Source organism: Schistocerca gregaria, chromosome 4, assembly GCF_023897955.1.
Source record: "Schistocerca gregaria isolate iqSchGreg1 chromosome 4, iqSchGreg1.2, whole genome shotgun sequence".
Taxonomy (NCBI): domain Eukaryota; kingdom Metazoa; phylum Arthropoda; class Insecta; order Orthoptera; family Acrididae; genus Schistocerca; species Schistocerca gregaria.
This window is the reverse complement of record NC_064923.1, coordinates 90,002,206-90,022,889: the sequence shown is the minus strand read 5'-3', so window position 1 is coordinate 90,022,889 and position 20,684 is coordinate 90,002,206. Positions and strand designations below refer to the sequence as shown.

Genomic DNA, 20,684 nt, shown 5'->3' with positions numbered 1-20,684 from the left:
CCGATTTGATTTTGTGATGCTTTTTATGCGGTTTTTGGCCCCAGGACAATTAAAAACCGAAGTGACTGATGCTTTTTATGCGGTTTTTGGCCCCAGAAAAATTAAAAAACGATGTGATTGATGCTTTCTAATGCGTTTTTTTGCCTCAGGATAATTAAAAACCGATTTTTCCCATCCGATGTTTTATGACCTTGCCGTGGTGGATGGGCTTACATAACTAACAGCATGACAACTCTACACCCATGCACACTGAGTAGTACAGTTTGTTTAACGTCAAACGTACGCCTTAGGCGTTGCCGTATGATTCAATTGTCCTTTGTAGTCCACTACTATTCAGTTATGATGCTTACATTGCCATGTATTGGTACATTTTTTAACTGCTTATTTTCTTTCTGCCATACGTTTTCCCCCTTCTCCGATAATATTCCGTTGCAATTTTACGTCATTCAGACCCGTGGTGTTATTTCTAAAGCGGTTTGAAAATTTAACTTTAGTTATAATCACCCTGTGTATTAATGGTTTCTTAAAAAATGTGGGACATTATTTACTGAACGACCCTCGTATGCTAATTTCATGTTTCAGACAACCACAATCAGAGTTTTTCAGAGCTACCTCGGGAAAACCCCAATTACACAGTGAAGATATCAATATTTTTTATTAAAAAAATCAATAAGAACTTCATTGTATGTATTATTCAGTGCAGCAAACCCCATTTGTCTATTACATTCTAATACGTAGAAAAAAATCTACAATTTGAGCAATAATTTCGTCAGTCACCCTGTCGTTATCCTCTAAAAACTGGCTTCCATAGCGCGTCTTTTCTGCAGTGTTGTCTTGAAAATGGCAGGGTGAACTGTCGAAATATCGGCGGTTGTCAGTGACATCACCCGGCTGCATACGCGTTATTATTTGAACACCGCATACGCCGGTATAAAGTAAGGTTTAACGTTGCATTTTGTTCAAACCATTCCATCGCCCATTCGACTCACGGCAACAATAGAAGTAGACGAGATAGCAGACGAAAACTTTCTGTACTGCTGGCGCCCTGGTGGTCCGCTAATTGGGCGACAGCCAGCGGAACACAAGTGAACGCTAGCGAATGCGAACCGAACGCTACCGAACGCCGCTCGCTCGCTCTCGGCTAGCGTTTACACCAGGGAGGAGTGTCTCTCTGTTCGCTCGAGAGTCCACTCCGGTGTAAACCAGATTGCCTGGACTGAAATTCGCGCACAGCTCACGAACACAGCAGCAGCAGCAGCAGCACGGCGGCGCGATCGTGAGGCTCTTTGGCGGGACTTACCGTCGCTGAACTCGCGGGAGCGCCGGTAGATCTCGCCCAGGATGGACGTGTAGGAGAAGATGATGACGGCGAGCGGCAGGCCGTACATCATGAGCATGCCGAAGCCCAGGTACGAGTACTCGGACAGCTTGCTGGGGAAGGAGTTGTACGACACGCACTGCCGGTACCACGTCACGTTCGGGTGCGACTCCACGTGGAACACGAACATCTGCAGCACACCGGAAATCCTAGTGTCACACAATAAGAGCTCCCAGTTGGAGAAAATACTCGTCGCGTAGCTCATACAAATTTAGTGCTGCTAGGACATGCATGAGACACATGTATTCATAGTTGCGAATACGGACAGCCGTCGGGTGTATAATTGGAACGATGACAATGAAAATTTGTGCAGCACCAGTAGTCGACCCCCGATTTCCCGCTTATCATGAGCGGTCGCCTTATACCATTAGGCTATCCGATCACGACTCCCTGGTTCCATATGTCGTCAATCATGCCTCCACAAACTATACTCGTACATCCATTACGTATAGGGTGACAATTATTCAACAACATAAAATAAAATCGTCATAGCTTCAGGACGGTTGGCGTTAAGGCGTTCAAACTGCACGGTTGGCCGCAGGGCATGATGGGAATTAGTATGCGCATGCATGGTTTGGTTTAACGACGAACCACACTTTCAAATGGTTGGGTTCGTGAACAAACAAAATTGGCGTTTTTGGGGGCTGAGAATCCGCATTTCGCGGTCGACAAGTCTCTTCACCGTCAACAGATCCTGTCACGGAATAATACGGAGCTTGACCCAATCGAAGCAGGAGAGTGTTTGATGTCTTAGAGGAAAACTTTGGGGCCCGCATTCTGGCTGTGTGGTACCCAGAGGACAATGGCATGGACTTCGATTGGCCACCATATTCTCCGGATCTGAACTCATGCGACTCCTTTTCGTGGGGTTATATTAAAGTGTACAGCAATAACCCCAAAACCATTGCTGAGCTGAAAACAGCCATTCAGGATGTCATCGACAGTATCGATGCTCCGACACTTCAGTGGCTCATGCAGCTACTCGTCTGCGCCACATCATCGCCAATGTGGCAGGCGTATTGAACATGTCACAACCCAAATTTGAATTTCTGTAGCGACGATTACATGTTGAATAAAGTGTGCCCACACAGTAGTTTGTAACTAACTTACGTTTCTGTCCGAATAGTTCAATAACTGGCGGGTAACAGCGGATGCATTCATTGCATCGTAATTTTGAATAATACAGGCACTTTAATACCATATGTATGAGATAGGCGAAATACCCTCACACTCAGATCCAGGAGAATGTAGTAATCCCAACTCCAAAGAAAGCAGGTGCTGAAGGGGTGAATAATAACCTGGGAAGGGAGTGACCTAATGGCCCCCTTCCTAGCGAGAGGAGCCGAAGATGACTTACGCTTCTCTGGCGCAGAAGTGGTCACTGATATCCCCAATGGTTGGGAGGGGGGGGGGGAGGCGTTGCTGCCAAAGTAGGTGGTGCAGGAGCAAAAGGGAGAGAAGTGTCCCCCCCCCCCCCCCCACCATCAAGGGGGCAGGTGTAGTCTCAGGTGACTGGTGTTGGCGGAGCGGATGGTGCTAGAACTATTGTAGTTGCGACGTAAGCTGATGTCAGTTGTACAGGATGTGGTCGTTCAAATTTTCTCTTAGCCTCAGTGTAGGTCAGTTGGTCCATGATTTTTCTTTCCTTCTGGAGAATCCTGCAGTCAGGTGAGCAAGGCGAATGGTACTCTCGGCACTTGACACAGATGGGAGGTAGGGCAAAATGAGTATTGAGATGTCTGTCATCTCGACATGTCACGCTGGAAGAACAACGGGAAGACATACGGCCGAACTTCCAGCATTTAAAGCACCGCATTGGGGGAGAGATATAGGGTTTTACATCTCAGCGATATACCACCACTTTGACCTTCTCGGGCAATGTGTCACACTCGAACGCCAAGAAGGAAGGCACCGGTGACAATTTGATTATCCCTTGGACCCCTGTGGACACACTGAACGAAACGTACACTTCGCCGCTCCAAATTGGCTCGCAGCTCATCGTCAGACTGCAAAAGAAGGTCCTTGTGAAATATGATACCCTGGACCAAATTTAAGCTCTTATAGGGCGTGATGGTTACAGAAACATCCTTAAACTTGTTACAAGAGAGTAACGCCCGATACTGGGCAGAGGATGCTCTTTTGATCAAGACTGACCCAGATCTCATTTTGGACAAGCCCTCCACCTCCCCAAACTTGTCCTCAAAATGCTCAACAAAAAACTGGAGCTTCATCATCATGAAAGATTCCTCATCAACTCTCGAACATACACGGTACCAGGGCGAATAAGAGCTGCTGCCATCCTTAGCCTGACGTTCCTCTGAAGGTGTGGCCAGGGAAGGGAAGGATTTGTACATCTGTCCATTGAATTGAGCCCGTGAACACTTAGAGACTGCTGATGTTTGACCACCAGCAAGAGATGATGTACTACGCTTCATCGTGTGTCATCCACCCTGAAGCCACCCACTCTGACCAGGGGCCCTCCACAAGGGCGACACCCAGGCACAGCAAAGGCCACCTGGCAGGATGGCCATTGCCGGGAGTCCTGATGCCCAGGGTGACGGGCACCTACTCTTTGGCATACGTGGGACCAGCGCAGGCATCAGCAGAGCGATCCCTGTTTGATCAGGGGGCTACAACCAACAGGGTACATTGCGGTCCCACCACAATGGACTGGCTACCATGCTGGATATCAGGTGCAGCCAAGCAAACAAGTCAATTATCATCGGCAGTGTAGAAAACGATACTACATAGTTGACGGAAAAATACGCACCCAGGAGGGTGACCTCGCCCAACAGTTGGAGAATGAGGAGAACTGCAGATCCACGTCGATGAAGAATGTGATAGGTCTCAGTGCATGATGAGCACGATGCACCATGTAAGGCGCCCTCCCCCAATTAGCTCGCTCTTCGGGAACATTTTGAAAAATGGATGTCAAACTCTACAGTGGACTATCACATAAAAGCCGAAACGTGTCAAACTCCTTTAATTCACCTCTTACGACAAGCAGGTATACCTCGGGCCTATTCAAACCCCGAGACCCACAGGGGATCATTCGCAATGATACTCGCAATGTAGAGAAGGGGCGGTTTAGCTATAAGACTGAAATTAGGGAAAACATGCTGTCGCATTATTAGTTGGTGTTGAAATTACTGTAAAATTTCTAAAATTGTTTGCACTATCAACTGTGATGCATATTATTTCAGTACATCAACAGTGCCTTTTCCATCCCACCCATCCACTGGCACGATGTTCGTTACCACATAATGACTGATTGAATTACATCGCTTCTTTGAGATGGAGAAAGAGTTTTGTCGATGTGAGACACCTTTTGGGGATGGCTAGCACCGAACCATGAGCACGCACGTAATTTCAACATGAGGAGTCAGTTGAAACAGAATGCAGAGCCATCAGCTATTCTGTCACTGTGACAGATGCGTTTAAATGTAGAGGTCGCCAATCACCTTCAGACTCTAGTTTGGAAACCCTGCACAACGCCACAAACTCTTTCAATTTCCTTGTGTTGTAACTGGTGTTGTTGTTGTGGTCTTCAGTCCTGAGACTGGTTTGATGCAGCTCTCCACGCTACTCTATCCTGTGCAAGCTTCTTCATCTCCCAGTACCTACTGCAACGTACATCCTTCTGAATCTGCTTAGTGCATTCATCTCTCGGTCTCCCTCTACGATTTTTACCCTCCACGCTACCCTCCAATATTAAATTGGTGATCCCTTGATGCCTCAGAACATGTCCTACCAACCGATCCCTTCTTCTGGTCAAGTTGTGTAACAAACTTATCATCTCCCCAATCCTATTCAGTACTTCCTCATTAGTTATGTGATCTACCCATCTAATCTTCAGCATTCTTCTGTAACACCACATTTCAAAAGCTTCTATTATCTTCTTGTCCAAACTATTTATCGTCCATGTTTCACTTGCATACAAGGCTTCACTCCATACAAATACTTTCAGAAATGACTTCCTCACACTTAAATCAATACTCGATGTTAAAAAATTTCTCTTCTTCAGAAACGCTTTCCTTGCCATTGCCAGTCTACATTTTATACCCTCTCTACTTCGACCATCATCAGTTTTTTGCTCCCCAAATAGCAAAACTCCTTTACTACACTAAGTGTCTCATTTCCTAATCTAATTCCCTCAGCATCGCCCAACTTAATTTGACTACATTCCATTATCCTCGTTTAGCTTTTGTTGATGTTCATCTTACATCCTCCTTTGAAGACAGTGTCCATTCCATTCAACTCTTCTTCCAAGTCCTTTGCTGTCTCTGACAGAATTACAATGTCATCGGCGAACCTCAATGTTTTTATTTCTTCTCCATGGATTTTAATTCGTACTACGAATTTTTCTTTTGGTTCCTTCACTGCTTGCTCAATATACAGATTGAATAACATCGGGGAGAGGCTACAACCATGTCTTACTCCCTTCCCAACCACTGCTTCCCTTTCATGTCCCTCGACTCTTATAACTGCCATCTGGTTTCTGTACCAATTGTAAATAGCCTTTAGCTCCCTGTATTTTACCCCTGCCACCTTCAGAATTTGAAAGAGAGTATTCCAGTCAACATTGTCAAAAGCTTTCTCTAAGTCTACAAATGCTAGAAACGTAGGTTTGCCTTTCCTTAATCTAGCTTCTAAGATAAGTCGTAGGGTCAGTATTGCCTCACGTGTTCCAGTATTTCTACGGAATCAAAACTGATCTTCCCCGAAGTCGGCTTCTACTAGTTTTTCCATTCGTCTGTAAAGAATTCGTGTTAGTATTTTGCAGCTGTGGCTCATTAAACTGATAGTTCGGTAATTTTCACATCTGTCAACACCTGCTTTCTTTGGAATTGGAATTATTATATTCTTCTTGAAGTCTGAGGGTATTTCGCCTGTCTCATACATCTTGCTCACCAGATGGTAGAGTTTTGTCAGGACTGGCTCTCCCAAGGCCGTCAGTAGTTGTAATGCAATGTTGTCTACTCCGGGGGCCTTGTTTCGACTCATGTCTTTCAGTGCTCTGTCAAACTCTTCACGCAGTATTGTATCTCCCATTTCATCTTCATCTACATCCTCTTCCATTTCCATAATATTGTCCTCAAGTACCTCGCCCTTGTATAGACCCTCTATATACTCCTTACACCTTTCTGCTTTCCCTTCTTTGCTTAGAACTGGGTTTCCATCTGAGCTCTTGATGTTCATGCAAGTGGTTCTCTTATCTCCAAAGGTCTCTTTAATTTTCCTGTAGACAGTATCTATCTTACCCCTAGTGAGATAAGCTTCTACATCCTTACATTTGTCCTCTAGCCATCCCTGCTTAGCCATTTTGCATTTCCCGTCGATCTTATTTCTGAGATTTTTGTATTCCTTTTTGCCTGCTTCATTTACTGCATTTTTATATTTTCTCCTTTCATCAATTAAATTCAATATTTCTTGTGTTACCCAAGAATTTCTACTATCCCTCGTCTTTTTACCTACTTGATCCTCTGCTGCCTTCACTACTTCATCCCTCAAAGCTACCCATTCTTCTTCTACTGTATTTGTTTCCCCCATTCTTGTCAATTGCTCCCTTATGCTCTCCCTGAAACTCTGTACAACCTCTGGTTCTTTCAGTTTATCCAGGTCTCATCTTCTTAAATGCCCACCTTTTTGCAGTTTCTTCAGTTTTAGTCTACAGGTCATAACCAATAGATTGTGGTCAGAGTGCACATCTGCCCCTGGAAATGTCTTACAATTTAAAACCTGGTTCCTAAATCTCTGTCTTACCATTATATAATCTATCTGATACCTTTTAGTATCTCCAGGGTTCTTCCATGTATACAACTTTCTTTCATGATTCTTAAACCAAGTGTTAGCTATGAATTAGTTGTGCTCTGTGCAAAATTCTATCAGGCGGCTTCCTCTTTCATTTCTTAGCCCCAATTCATATTCACCTACTATGTTTCCTTCTCTCCCTTTTCCTACACTCGAATTCCAGTCACCAATGACTATTAGATTTTCGTCTCCCTACACTATCTGAATAATTTCTTTTATTTCACCATACATTTCTTCAACTGCTTCGTCATCTGCAGAGCTAGTTGGCATATAAACTTGTACTACTGTAGTAGGTGTGGGCTTCGTATCTATCTTGGCCACAATAATGCGTTCACTATGTTGTTTGTAGTAGCTTACTTGCATTCCTAATTTCCTATTCATTATTAAACCTACTCCTGCATTACCCCTATTTGATTTTGTGTTTATAACCCTGTAGTCACCTGACCAAAAGTCTTGTTCCTCCTGCCACCGAACTTCACTAATTCCCACTATATATAACTTTAACCTATCCATTTCACTTTTTAAATTTTCTAACCTACCTGCCCGATTAAGGGATCTGACATTCTACGCTTCGGTCCGTAGAACGCCAGTTTTCTTTCTCCTGATAACGACATCCTCTTGAGTAGTCGCCGCCCGGAGATCCGAATGGGGGAATATTTTACCTCCGAAATATTTTACTCAAGAGGATGCCATCATCATTTAATCATACAGTAAAGCTGTTTGCCCTTGGGAAAAATTACGACAGTATTTGCCCCTTGATTTCAGCCGTTCGCAGTACCAGTACAGCAAGGCCGTTTTGGTTATTGTTACAAGGCCAGATCAGTCAATCATCCAGACTGTTGCCCTTGCAGCTACTGTGAAGGCTGCTGCCCCAGTTCAGGAACCACACGCTTGTCTGGCCTCTCAACAGATACCCCTCCGTTGCGGTTGTATCTACGGTACGGCTATCTGTATTGCTGAGGCACGCAAGCCTCCCCACCAACGGCAAGGTCCATGGTTCATGGAGGGTGGGGGCGGTCGTAACTGTATATTATTTAAAATAATAGTGTGTGTGTGTAGTGTGTAATGGTAGCAGCAGTAACAACATGATTTACACCGCAGGACGTCTAGTTTTTTGCGAGAGGCCTTGGATCAAAACATGTTAATGTCAGTTGAGAACCTGACACAGACCTCGAGGTCATCGCAGAAAAACAAAATGCAAGGTAGTGTACAGCAGCAGAAAAAAAACAATGTTTCAAAAAACGATATTGGGTCACAGGAAGCGTCTCTTGCGACTTACAGGATAATCTGCGGAATACGATCATCCTCATATAGTACAGGTGATGAAACTTGGACCTGGTCTGTGTAGTTATCAATACCTGTATATACAGGGTGTTACAAAAAGGTACGGCCAACTTTCAGGAAACATTCCTCACACACAAATAAAGAAAAAATGTTATGTGGACATGTGCCCGGAAACGCTTAATTTCCATGTTAGAGCTCATTTTAGTTTCGACAGTATGTACTGCACTTCCTCGATTCATCGCCAGTTGGCCCAATTGAAGGAAGGTAATGTTGACTTCGGTGCTTGTGTTGACATGCGACTCATTGATCTACAGTACTAGGATCAAACTCATCAGTACGTAGCATCAACAGGTTAGTGTTCATCACGAACGTGGTTTTCCAGTCAGTGCAGTGTTTACAAATGCGGAGTTGGCAGATGCCCATTTGATGTATTGGTTATCACGGGACAATAGCCGTGGCGCGGTACGTTTGTATCGAAACATATTTCCAGAACGAAGGTGTCCCGACAGGAAGACGTTCGAAGCAATTGATCGGCGTTTTAGGGAGCATGGAACATTCTAGCCTATGACTCGCGACTGGGGAAGACCCAGAACGACGAGGCCACCTGGAATGGACGAGGCAATTCTTCGTGCAATTGACGATAACCCTAATGTCAGCGTCAGAGAAGTTGCTGCTGTACAAGGTAACGTTGACTATGTCACTGTATGGAGAGTGCTACGGGAGAACCAGTTGTTTCCGTACCATGTACAGCGTGTGCAGGCACTATCAGCAGCTGATTGGCCTCCACGGGTACACTTCCGCTAATGGTTCATCCAACAATGTGTCAATCCTCATTTCAGTGCAAATGTTCTCTTAACGGATGAGGCTTTATTCCAACGTGATCAAATTGTAAATTTTCACAGTCAACATACGTAGGCTGACGAGAATCCGCACGCAATTGTGCAATCCGTCATCAACACAGATTTTCTGTGAACTTTTGGGCAGGCATTGTTGGTAATGTCTTGATTGGGCCCCATATTCTTCCACCTGTCTTCAATGGAGCACGTTATCATGATTTCATACGGGATACTCTACCTGTGCTGCTAGAACATGTGCCTTTACAAGTGCGACACAACATGCGGTTCATGCACGATGGAGCTCCTGCACATTTCAGTCGAAGTGTTCGTACACTTCTCAACAACAGATTCGGTGACCGGTGGATTGGTAGAGGCGGAACAATTCCATGGCCTCCACGCTCTCCTGACCTCAACTCTCTTGACTTTCATTTATGGGGGCATTTGAAAGCTCTTGTCTACGCAACCCCGGTACCAAATGTAGAGACTCTTCGTGCTCGTATTGTGGACAGCTATGATACAATACGCCATTCTCCAGGGCTGCATCAGCGCATCAGGGATTCCATGCGACGGAGGGTGGATGCATGTATCCTCGCTAACGGAGGACATTTTGAACATTTCCTGTAACAAACTGTTTGAAGCCACGCTGGTACGTTCTGTTGCTGTGTGTTTCCATTCCATGATTAATGTGATTTGAAGAGAACTAATAAAATGAGCTCTAACATGGAAAGTAAGCGTTTCCGGACACTTGTAAACATAACATATTTTCTTTCTTTGTGTGAGGAATGTTTCCTGAAAGTTTGGCAGTACCTTTTTGTAACACCCTGTATAATAGGGTTGTCACATGCGCTCGATGTTGGCACGCATGCGGTATTTGTTTTCGATATATAGGAGTAGAGAGATGCGGTAAAAATCTATCGGATGAAGTTGGTGGAGCTTCTACAGTTTGTAATATTTCACTGTTGGGTGGTACAAAATAACGACGATAGCATGTTGGGGTGATAGATGGGCCCTGAGGGACGCGGATTTGTAGTACTTGTATGTAGTTTGGGGACGCACCAATCGTCCTACTCCAAGTTCCCGTTTCCATCGCATAGTCAAAACACAGTCCTATTCTCACTAACTCAGATTAACCTGTTTCTAAACGGGATGCAGAAGGTGGTAGATGTAGCTTTCTCCGACTTAAATTGGAACGATCAGATGCGCAAAGCTCCAGAAGTGGCAGCAGTTACGAGATGTACGACGGGCTACCTAAAATTTTACAGTAGCAGACAGGTTCGAGAAAGGTGACTCGGTTTCGGATATGAGAGTGCCAGAAATATGATTCGCTAGTGGCTGTAATCATTAAAGGACTTCTCCATAGGATCCAAGGCAGGCTTGTGTTTGAATGGGGAGACTTAATCCCAAATCCCACACCGCATTTCTAGCGGACAGCGTAGCACTAGAGATCTGAAAGGCTAGTGTACATTTCTTACGATCTCAATCAGCACATCATCTACTGTTAGTGATATTTCTAAATCAACCATCGCGTATAAGGCAGTCGCTATATTACAGAACGTCTGACATGGCAGGGAGGCAGATTGCGTTACAAATAATGGAGAAATATCTAGCGGTGGCGGCGTGAGGGAATTGCAAACACCAGTTTCATACAGCGTTCCTCAGCTGAATCACTTTCTAAATTTCGCAATTTTATTACGAGGGTGCATCGTCGGCGACGTATAACCACACTGTTGGTCTGACAACATATTTTCCGGCGATCACCGTCTATATTCAGTGTTGCGGTATTTGTCTGGAAAAAAAAAGGTCATTCGTGGGTAATGTCATACGTCGATTTATAAAGCCTGTATAGCTTTTAACATGGATACTTGTGTGCACCTGTAGAACCAAGACCGCTTCTCATAGTAGTATGATCGTATTATTTAACAACTGGCGGTTTGTAAGACGATTATGTGTCTCTTTCTAAGACACAGTGGTACCGCTCGCAAGAAAAAGTTATGAGACATGTCCACCCATCGTTGATTCTCAGCCAGTATTATTTCGTATCGTCAGCAATAATTTACTGGCGAAGTATTATACTTAGTAGCAGGGCATGCGGGATAGGTCCGCCATGAGCATCAGGCTTATAAAGTATGTGTTTGTGTTCCGACATGTGCAAAGGAAATTGTCCAGTCGTAAGGAAAGTCTGGATTTGATGTGCATTACTGTGATAGGAGAGGGGAGAGTATGTGATGTCATAAGAATGGTACAGATATTTCTATTTCCAGAGCCACAGCCGTCACAGGGTGTATTTCTGATACTTGGCTCAATGTCAAATGACGATCAACTGAGACCACAATCGTAACATTTAATTATAAGTATAGTGATCAAATATATATATGTGACTGATTTCTTAAGATGATGATTCTACCTGTCTGTGCTTGGCGTGCAGCGCCGGTGGCCTGTGGTGGGAGTGATTCACGTTTCCGGCTAACAGTAGGAGCTGTCTGAATGAAGAGGTCTGTTGGGATGCAGGAATGTAACTGATTTAACTGTGTAGTCCTCTAGACGGCCGAATAGCGAACTCATACTTAGCATGTGTTGGACAGCTTTCGTGATTGCGTGGAAATTTAAGAAGTTTCAATATGGTTGCGTGTTGGTGCTGAGCCATTATTCCCACCCATGTAAATTGTCTGGTTGACTGCTTCTTCACATTATGCATTTTTTTGTTGTTGAGAGAACATCGGATCTGGTGTGTGCGTCTAGCAGGTGGAAGGCACGTTTGCTGGTTCTTGAGACGTAAGAATCACCTTAGTTGACTTTGTAGATTATAGGGATGATTTGGAATCTGTTACATCAAAAAATGTTCAAATGTGTGTGAAATCATATGGGACTTAACTGCTAATGTCATCAGTCCCTAAGCTTACACACTAAATTATCCTAAGGACAAACACACACACACACACCCATGCCCGAGGGAGAACTCGAAACTCCGCTGGGACCAGCCGCACAGTCCATGACTGCAGCGACCTAGACTGCTCGGCTAATCCTGTGTGGCTCTGTTACATCACCGACATTGGTATTCGTGAGTGGAAATATCAGTTTCCTCTATTTTTCTTTTTTCGAGTTTTTTCACATAAAGTTTCTAGTTAATCTATGGTTTACAGCACGCTCCACTTAGCTAAAGTTGTGGATATCTAGAGAAATAATTTCCAGTCTATATCTGGAATTATGCAGCGTCAGCGATATTGCTATGCATGCGATATTGCTATGTGCTTGATATCGAGAAGTACCGCGAAAATGGTATGATATTCTAGCAACCCATGCGAAATTACATATGTTCTTGTAATTCTAGAGTCTCGAGATGCGTGTAGAAAAGCAAGCAAGCATGCTTGGGTCCAGAAACAGTAATGCGTTTGTGCCGAAGGGAGCCAACCATGAATTTGTAGAACAGTTGTGAGAGTGGCTTCGATCCACTGAGGGCGCTCTGGTCACGCGTTGGGAATGGATGACCACTCCAGCTCATGGGAAATATCTGGTGCTACGAGTATACCTACGGTGCATGTGCTTATGCTGTCCATCTTTGCAGTATATGTACGAATGATGTATGTTGCAGGATACGAATTGTATGTTTACTACATCGACGTGGTATGCGGTGATATATTGCTGGGTTGGAGATCGGTTTCTCACTCTAATATTCAAGGTCCTGCCCTCAGTGGGAGGGCAGCGTAATTGAGTAATAGTCTTCCCATATTTGACGATATGTAGGGCACTTTCCAAGGTTTAATTGTCAGTGCAATATGACGAGCTGTGTAAAATAGCTTTTTGCCACCGAAAGTCTTGTTGCAGAAAGAGAGAGAAAAAAAAAGTGGACAGTGCTTCCATACTGGCAGCATCAGTAATTCGGCAGGTAAATTCGATAACAGCCAATCATAATGAACCATTTATTCATTAAACATCCTTTGTGCCTCTACTTTTGAATATGTTGAAAGCAGAAAGGGTAACACGTGATGGACGGGGTACCACATTAGGACTGCATTCATCGTTATTCTGTGCTATTTTCGTAAACAGATTCTGTTAGGGCAAGAATTTCCATACAGACAAGCTGAGACATCACAGAAGCTTCTACACAAGCGATAGTTAACTATGTCTGGGCACTATACGATTTCCGAGAGGTCGAAATGGTTCTTAATTTACATAGCCATGTATAATTGAGAACCTCTTTAGATGCAGTTGCGATGGGGTGTAGCTTCGTGTGCACATTTTGTGGTAATGCATCAGCCACACTGGGCAGATAAGCATGGTTACACACAGCTCAAATGTTCCATTACAATCACGAGGAAGAGAAAGCAGCCTGTGCTATTCTGGGAAGCAATGGAACAGATTTATGCAGCATATGCGATAGTGAGTCGCTCTGCAAATAGGTTTTCGCTCCTGTCCAGTTGCATCAGCAACGGTGCCTAGGTGAACAGATACTTCGAGAGGTATTCCTGAGGTGTCAAGTATGATAGGGATGCCGCTGCCTTATACTCGAGGTACCAAAATGGGCACCTGTGCGTGGCTCAGCAACTGAAGGTCGCATCGTCACTTAGTGGGAGCTGCCAGTGCATCCCGACTTCTGGGAGTGTGTGCGGTAGCATCATGTCTGATCCAGTGGACAGGGGGTGGCGAGCGGTGCGTGTGTGCACTGTTTGCATATCTGTTGCATTACTTTGCAAGCAGGTCTGTAGGCTCTGCTATGCCTTATTTGGACAGTTTAGGAGTAGTGAGCGTGTCTGCAGAGCATTTTATATGCATTATTTTGATAATTTACGAGTTGTTTCGTGTCTGCATTATTTTTGTGATTTACGAGTAGTTTACAGGTCTGTATGCTGTATGCTGCATTGTTTCGGTAATTTACGAGTTGTTTGCGTGTCTGTACATCAGTGTACTGCATCATTTACGAGTAGTTTGCAGTTGTGCAGACTGTGTATTGCGTGCATGCACATCAGAGCGAGTGTTTTGTATCAGTGTAATAAATGAACTAGGTGAAATCTGTCCCTAAATAAATTGTTACAAAATAAATAAAGTACACTCCTTCCTCTCTCCAGCAGCCCACTGCAGGCTGAGCCATTTTCTCCCACTCCAGACCGCCACCTTGGATTACATCACTGGAGGAATAACAGTGCCCTCTGGCGACAGTACTGCGTACTAGGTCATTTGGACTATGGACCCCATGATGAACACACTGGATGGATGTACTGCCTCAAATTGTTTAAATAAAGACATGCCTCCATCACAGGCTCAGACGTTTCCCTGCCATTTTCCCCCACCCACGTCCACCATGTTGGATTATGTCAGAAAAGGGATGACAGCGCCCTCTGGCAGTGGTACAGTGTACTACGTCAGTAGGACTCCAGACCTCGTGGTGGACCCACTGGATTGCGGTACTGCTTCAAATTGTCTAAATAAAGACTGTCTGCAAAATAAAGACTGACACCCATCCTATCCAGCACAGGCTGGGTCCCTTTTCCGCCATGTTCCCCCACTCCAAACCGCCATCTTGGATTACGTAATGGAAGGGATGACTGTACCCTCTGCTAGCCGTACTTGATGGTGGTACTGCTTCTAGTTGTTTAAATAAAGACTGCATGCAAAGTAAAGACTTATGTATAGCACAGGCTGAGTCTTTTTCCCACCAGTTCCTAGGAAGAGGTGGCGGTCAGATGACTTAGGTTAGTGGAGGTAGCTGTGGTGTGTTGCATTGTCCTGATGGAATTTGAACTTCCCGCCCTTTTCTGGTGAAGGGGGGGGGGAGGAAGGGGAGGGTACGGGGTTTACGAGAGTTTTAATTTGGCAGTCAATCAAATTGATAAGAGTGAGAGGGGCTATTCCAATAACTCAGACGTGAAAGTCTACCTGTGAGGGGGCAGGGGTGGAATAGGTTAAGTGCCTGTCAATCAAAAGGAAGGATCCTTTTAGCAGAACGATAGGTTATGTACCTGTCAATCAAAGGGGAACAATAGGTTTGCCCCTGAGTGCATACCTGCCCCTGATGTAAGCAAACTGCACTAACAAAATGAGCTCGTACATAGCTTGTTCTACTTCTGACTGATTGTTGAAAGAATAGTGAGAGACCAACCTGGCATGTTGCAAGTTCTTATGTGGCCAATCGAGGACCTACTTGATTGAGAAGTGCCGATCATATGACGCTGCATCTGCGTAATCAGTAACGCCTATCGGCTTAGGATCACATGGCGGCGGTCGTTGGATACCATTGGGCTTTCCGAGGCTTCTCTGGGCGGAGGAGGAGTAGTCCCTTTTGGAAGACTCCCACACACTTAGAGTGTTCTAGGAGTGGGTTGTGGGTGTACTGTAAGCATCTTCTTTCTAGTCTTATTCAATTTTCCCAGCGTTCAACCAATGATTGAGTGTATGAGATGACTGAATTTAATATGCCTACAAATCGTTATAGCCGGGTATTTGATACGTAGACTGTAGCTCACACCTATTGTCATATGATGTTACGTTTTTGTAATTTGTGAAGAGCTAAATGTTACATTCAAGGCAAATTCTCGATCCCTGAACCACTTTTTACCTTATTAAGATCTGAATGATCTGACGCAGCTTTTATTACGACAGTACTTCATTATACATAGTTGCATCGAGCGCAAAAGTGATATTAATAGATCTGAAGCTCTCTGTACAAGTGTATTATTATTATTATTATTATTATTATTATTATCCCTGCCCCTGGTGCACTTAGGGCTGGCTTCATCTCCACAGCGTGGGTTCTGCTGATTCCTTGTTACTTTCTTCCTCAGCGCCACCGCGCAATCCTGCTGCTGTCAATATTTCGTGAAATTTAGTGGTCGTATTTGTCCTAGCTGCTTAGGCTGACCTCGTCTGTTGACTGACAGAGACCACTGACAGTTGAAGACGGTAGTTATGTGTGTGCTCAGACCATCACACAGGAATTCCAGGCTGCATCAGAATCCACTGCAAGTACTATGACAGTTACGTGGGAAGCGAGACTGCTCGGTCGCAGGTTCGAATCCTACCTCGGGCATGGATGTGTGTGATGTCCTTAGGTTAGTTAGGTTTAAGTAGTTCTAAGTTCTAGGGGACTGATGACCTCAGATGTTATGTCCTATAGTGCTCAGAACCATTTGAACCATTTTTGAACATGCATTTCACGGTCGAGCGGCTGCTCATAAGCCACAAATCACGCCGGTAAATGCCAAACGGCGCCGCGCTTGGTGTAAGGAGCGTAAACATTGGGCGACTGAACAGTGGAAAAATGTTGTGTGGAGTGACGAATCACGGTATGTGACAATTCGAGGGCAGGGAGTAGGTATGGCGAATGCCCAGTGAATGTCTTCTGCCAGCGTGTGTAGTGCCAACAGTAAAATTCAGAGGCGGTGGTGTTATGGTGTGGTCGTGTTTTTCATGGAGGGGGCTTGCACTCCCTGTTGTTTTGCATGGCACTATCAGAACATAGACCTACATTGATGTTTTAAGCACCTTGTTGCTTCTCACAGTTGAAGAGCAATTCGGGGATGGCGATTGCATCCTTCAAGACGGTCGAACACCTGTTCATAATGCATGGCCTGTGGCTGAGTGGCTACACGACAATAACGTCCCTGTAATGCACTGGCCTGCACAGAGTCCTGTCCTATAGGACACGTTTGGGATGTTTTGCAACCCTGACTTCGTGCCAGGTCTCACTGACCAACATCGATACCTCTCCTCAGTGCAGCACTCCGTGGAGAATGGGCTTCCATTTCTCATGAAAGCCTACATCACCTGACTGGACGTATACCTGCGAGAGTGGATGCTGTCATCAAGGCTAAACGTGGTCCAGCACTATACTGAATTCCAGCATTACCGATGGAGGGCGCCAAGAACTTGTAAGTGATTTTCAGCCAGGTGTCCGGATACTTTTGATCACACAGTGTAGCTCCACCCAGCACCGACCTCCGCACATACTGTTGCCCGAGACCAGTCAGAGGCAAGTGGGGCTCTTCTTTTATATTTATTTTTTGTGCAGGTCTTTTTAAGAGCAGAAAATTGAACACAAGATTTGGTTCAAATGGTTCAAATGGCTCTGAGCACTATGGGACTCAACTGCTGTGGTCATCAGTCCCCTAGAACTTAGAACTACTTAAACCTAACTAACCTAAGGACACCACACACATCCATGCCCGAGGCAGGATTCTAACCTGCGACCGTAGCAGTCGCACAGGTTCCGAACTGCGCGCCTAGAACCGCGAGACCACCGCGGCCGGCACAAGATTTGGAAACGGCAGTATAAGTAATGTTTTGGTGCTCAATAAGAATAAAAGAGTAGAAAATAGGATAGATGACAGGAGTGCGTAGTCGGGGAGTAGCCCGTCTGCTGGTGGCGTGTGGTGAAGCGGCGCTCATCGGCCTAATGAGGAAGAGGGCGCATCACGTGACGCGGGGCAGCAAGTCACGCGACCCGACAGCGGCTCACCCGTCCACCCACTTACTCAAGCACTCAGCCCCTCACCCAGCCACTCGTTATCCCGGAGGCTCTGACGCGTAGATTAATCAGCCGGGCGGCGGTGCCTACACCCTACGGACGTGCCGTCACCTGTCGCAGCTCAACTTCGCACCGCAGTGACTCATCTGGCTCTCGGCTTTCTTTTTGCGTCGCAGAACAGGGGTGTTTCCATTCCATACGCCGTTCCTTCCTGTCCGGTTCAAAGCGACGTACCATGTTTTAGCTACAGTGATGATTCTCCTCAAAAGCTCACACCTTTATTAGCTGCTGACAGATTCTCACAGGACTGCATTTGTTTCCTTCACTGAAATGTTTTGCGACCGATCGTGCCCAGACACTACGAAAGCTGAGTTCTGACGAAATCTTCTCGGTCTATTAGCCGAATCGTGTCTTTGTCTCGTGGCATTGTTTCTACGAGTTTCCTACTCGTCATCTTCAGAAGAAGTTGACGGGTAGGAACCTCGTTGAAATGTTGTGAAAACATGACGCCACCACTCTGAAGATGATGAGTAGGGAACTCATCCAACCGTTCCAACAGGAAGACGGCCCCGACTCTGAAAAAGAGGAGAACAAAACTCGTCGAACTGTTGCGTCTACACAACTCAACGACTTGTGTGATAACCAGAGAAGATTTCATCAACGGAATTCGTGGAGGAGGCTGTATTGTCACAAAGCTCAGCCCACTTCGCTTACCACTTCGTCAACAGTCACTCGCTGGTTATTGAAAATGTGGTTACGGTATTGTTCAATGTTGACTTCAGTCGTGGGTGTCTTGGTCTTGCCTCGGCATTCACGCTTTTTCGACGGCTTCTGAATTGTTCAACATACTCGTAAACACTTACACTGGGAAAAATATTGCTCCCATACTATGCTGAAAGTACGAGGGTGAGACAAACAAAAACATTAAATTTGTAATAACAAATCGAAATTTCGAGTCGTTATCCTGCAAGTTGGTAAGAGCGCTACAAACAACGTGAAGAATGGTCTGTAGATGGCAGCATAGTGCAGACGCACACATACCGTCGCATTATCAGTATAAAGATGGTCGCCCCACCTGCGATTTGCACCAGGGAAGAACAGCGTTCTGTTATTCGGTTTTTGCGTAGTGAAGGTGTGAAACCTATTGAAATTCATCGACGAATGAAGGATCAGTACAGTGATACATGTTTGTCACAGCAGCAAGCCTACGAATGGAGTAGGAAATTCGCAAATGGTGTGACTTCAGTGGAAGATGCTCCTCGTCCAGGTCAGGCACAACGAGTTGTGACTCCACAGAACATTGCAGCAGTTGAAGCTATAGTGAAGGAAAACCGCCGAGTGACACAGAATGACATTGCAGAATGTTTACAGATTAGTCATGGGTCAGCACACCACATTGTGCATGATGCGCTCTGGTTTCACAAAGTGTCTGCAAGATGGGTGCCACGGCAGCTGACTCCTGAAATGAGAGAACGATGTGTCGATGCTTGTGAAGAACTTCTTCGGCGCTGTGAACGAGAAGGTGATGGCTTCCTTCCAAGAATCGGTACTGGAAACGAAACCTGCGTTTACTTCCACCAACCGGAAACACAGAGAGCGAGCAAGAAATGGCGCCATCCCTCTTTACCAAAGCCAAAGAAGTTTTCAACAGAACCATCAGCAGGGAAGGTTATGCTGACTCTCTTTTGGGACGAAAAAGGTGTCATTTTGGAGCATTACATGCCTAGAGGGACCACTGTCACCAGTGCATCATACACAGATCTCCTAAACATTCATCTGCGGCCTCTAATCAAATCAAAGTGACGTGGATTGCTGTCAGCAGGTATCCTTTTGCAACATGACAATGCAAGGCCCCACACAGCTTGTACAACAGTTGCAACAATCACAGACCTGCATTTTGAGTGTCTTCACCATACTCACCAGACCTTGCCGCAAGTGATTTCCATATGTTTGGACCACTCAAACACGCAGTGGGAGGAAAGAAGTTCCGTTCTGATGAAGAGGTACGCCACGTGGTGCATGAGTCGTGGCGCGGACTACCAAAAGAATTTTTTTCTAAAGGAATGTATGCACTTTGTAAGCGCTGGAGGACTTACATTGAGCATGGGAGAGATTATATTGAAATATGATACAGCTTTGATACACTTCTGCGCAATAAATAATATTTTAAAAAAAATTTAAGGTTTTCATTTGACTCACCGTCGTATGATGGTGGTTCCAGCTCCTAGTAGACTTTCGTCCCACCAAAACCTGATTACAGAACGCTGTTCTACAGTGACGCTTATGGGGAGTGGTACTGCCCAGTTTACTTGTCAAGAGTGCAAAGTGAACTAATGTGACGTCGCTGAAACCTGCCGTAAATGAAGACAGTGGAAGGTTTTCTGGGTGGGCCAGAGCACTAAGCCATACTGTAGCTGGAGTCAGATGGATGGCCGTCGAGTTCGGGCTCGTTCAGCGCGCCAACGCCACGCACTCTACGACAGCCAGTGACTGTTCAGTAGTGTTCTGAGCGCTCTAGTGTGAACGCCTTAGCTAATGTGAGCATCAAATGTGATCCTAAGGAGTTATGTAGTGAATTCCCATTTTATTTGCTGAGAGTTGTTATCGCTGATTGTGGGGTTACTGATAAATTCTGCATAAGCAAACGAGAGACATAAATTACAGGACATACGCCTTATTCAAGAGGATAACACACGCATGCGCATACCGTAACTGTCGCTTGGAATCGTCAACGATGCCATCCCCGTCCATGCTTCGGCACGCGCGAACCGCCATCGTACGTGGACCGGACTGTAGCAACCTGTAGACTATTACAACGGAAGTTCAGATGCTTACTAACATATTTGTTCGCGAAACGTTATTGAGAAGTTTCAGAGAACTGGCATTAACGGCTGACTGCGAAAGGGGTCTACTGCCA

General features: G+C 45.3%; 1 protein-coding gene across 15 annotated transcripts in view; it reads right to left on the bottom strand.

Annotated features, from left to right (window-relative positions):
* LOC126266656 (adipokinetic hormone/corazonin-related peptide receptor variant I-like) overlaps positions 1-20,684 on the bottom strand; it is a 1,027,110-nt gene that overhangs the window by 88,566 nt on the left and 917,860 nt on the right. For all 15 annotated transcript variants that reach the window (XM_049971065.1, XM_049971057.1, XM_049971056.1 and 12 more), the window contains one exon: positions 1,301-1,508. In XM_049971065.1, the coding sequence (XP_049827022.1) occupies positions 1,301-1,508 (208 nt within the window). The remainder of the gene's footprint in view (positions 1-1,300; positions 1,509-20,684) is intronic.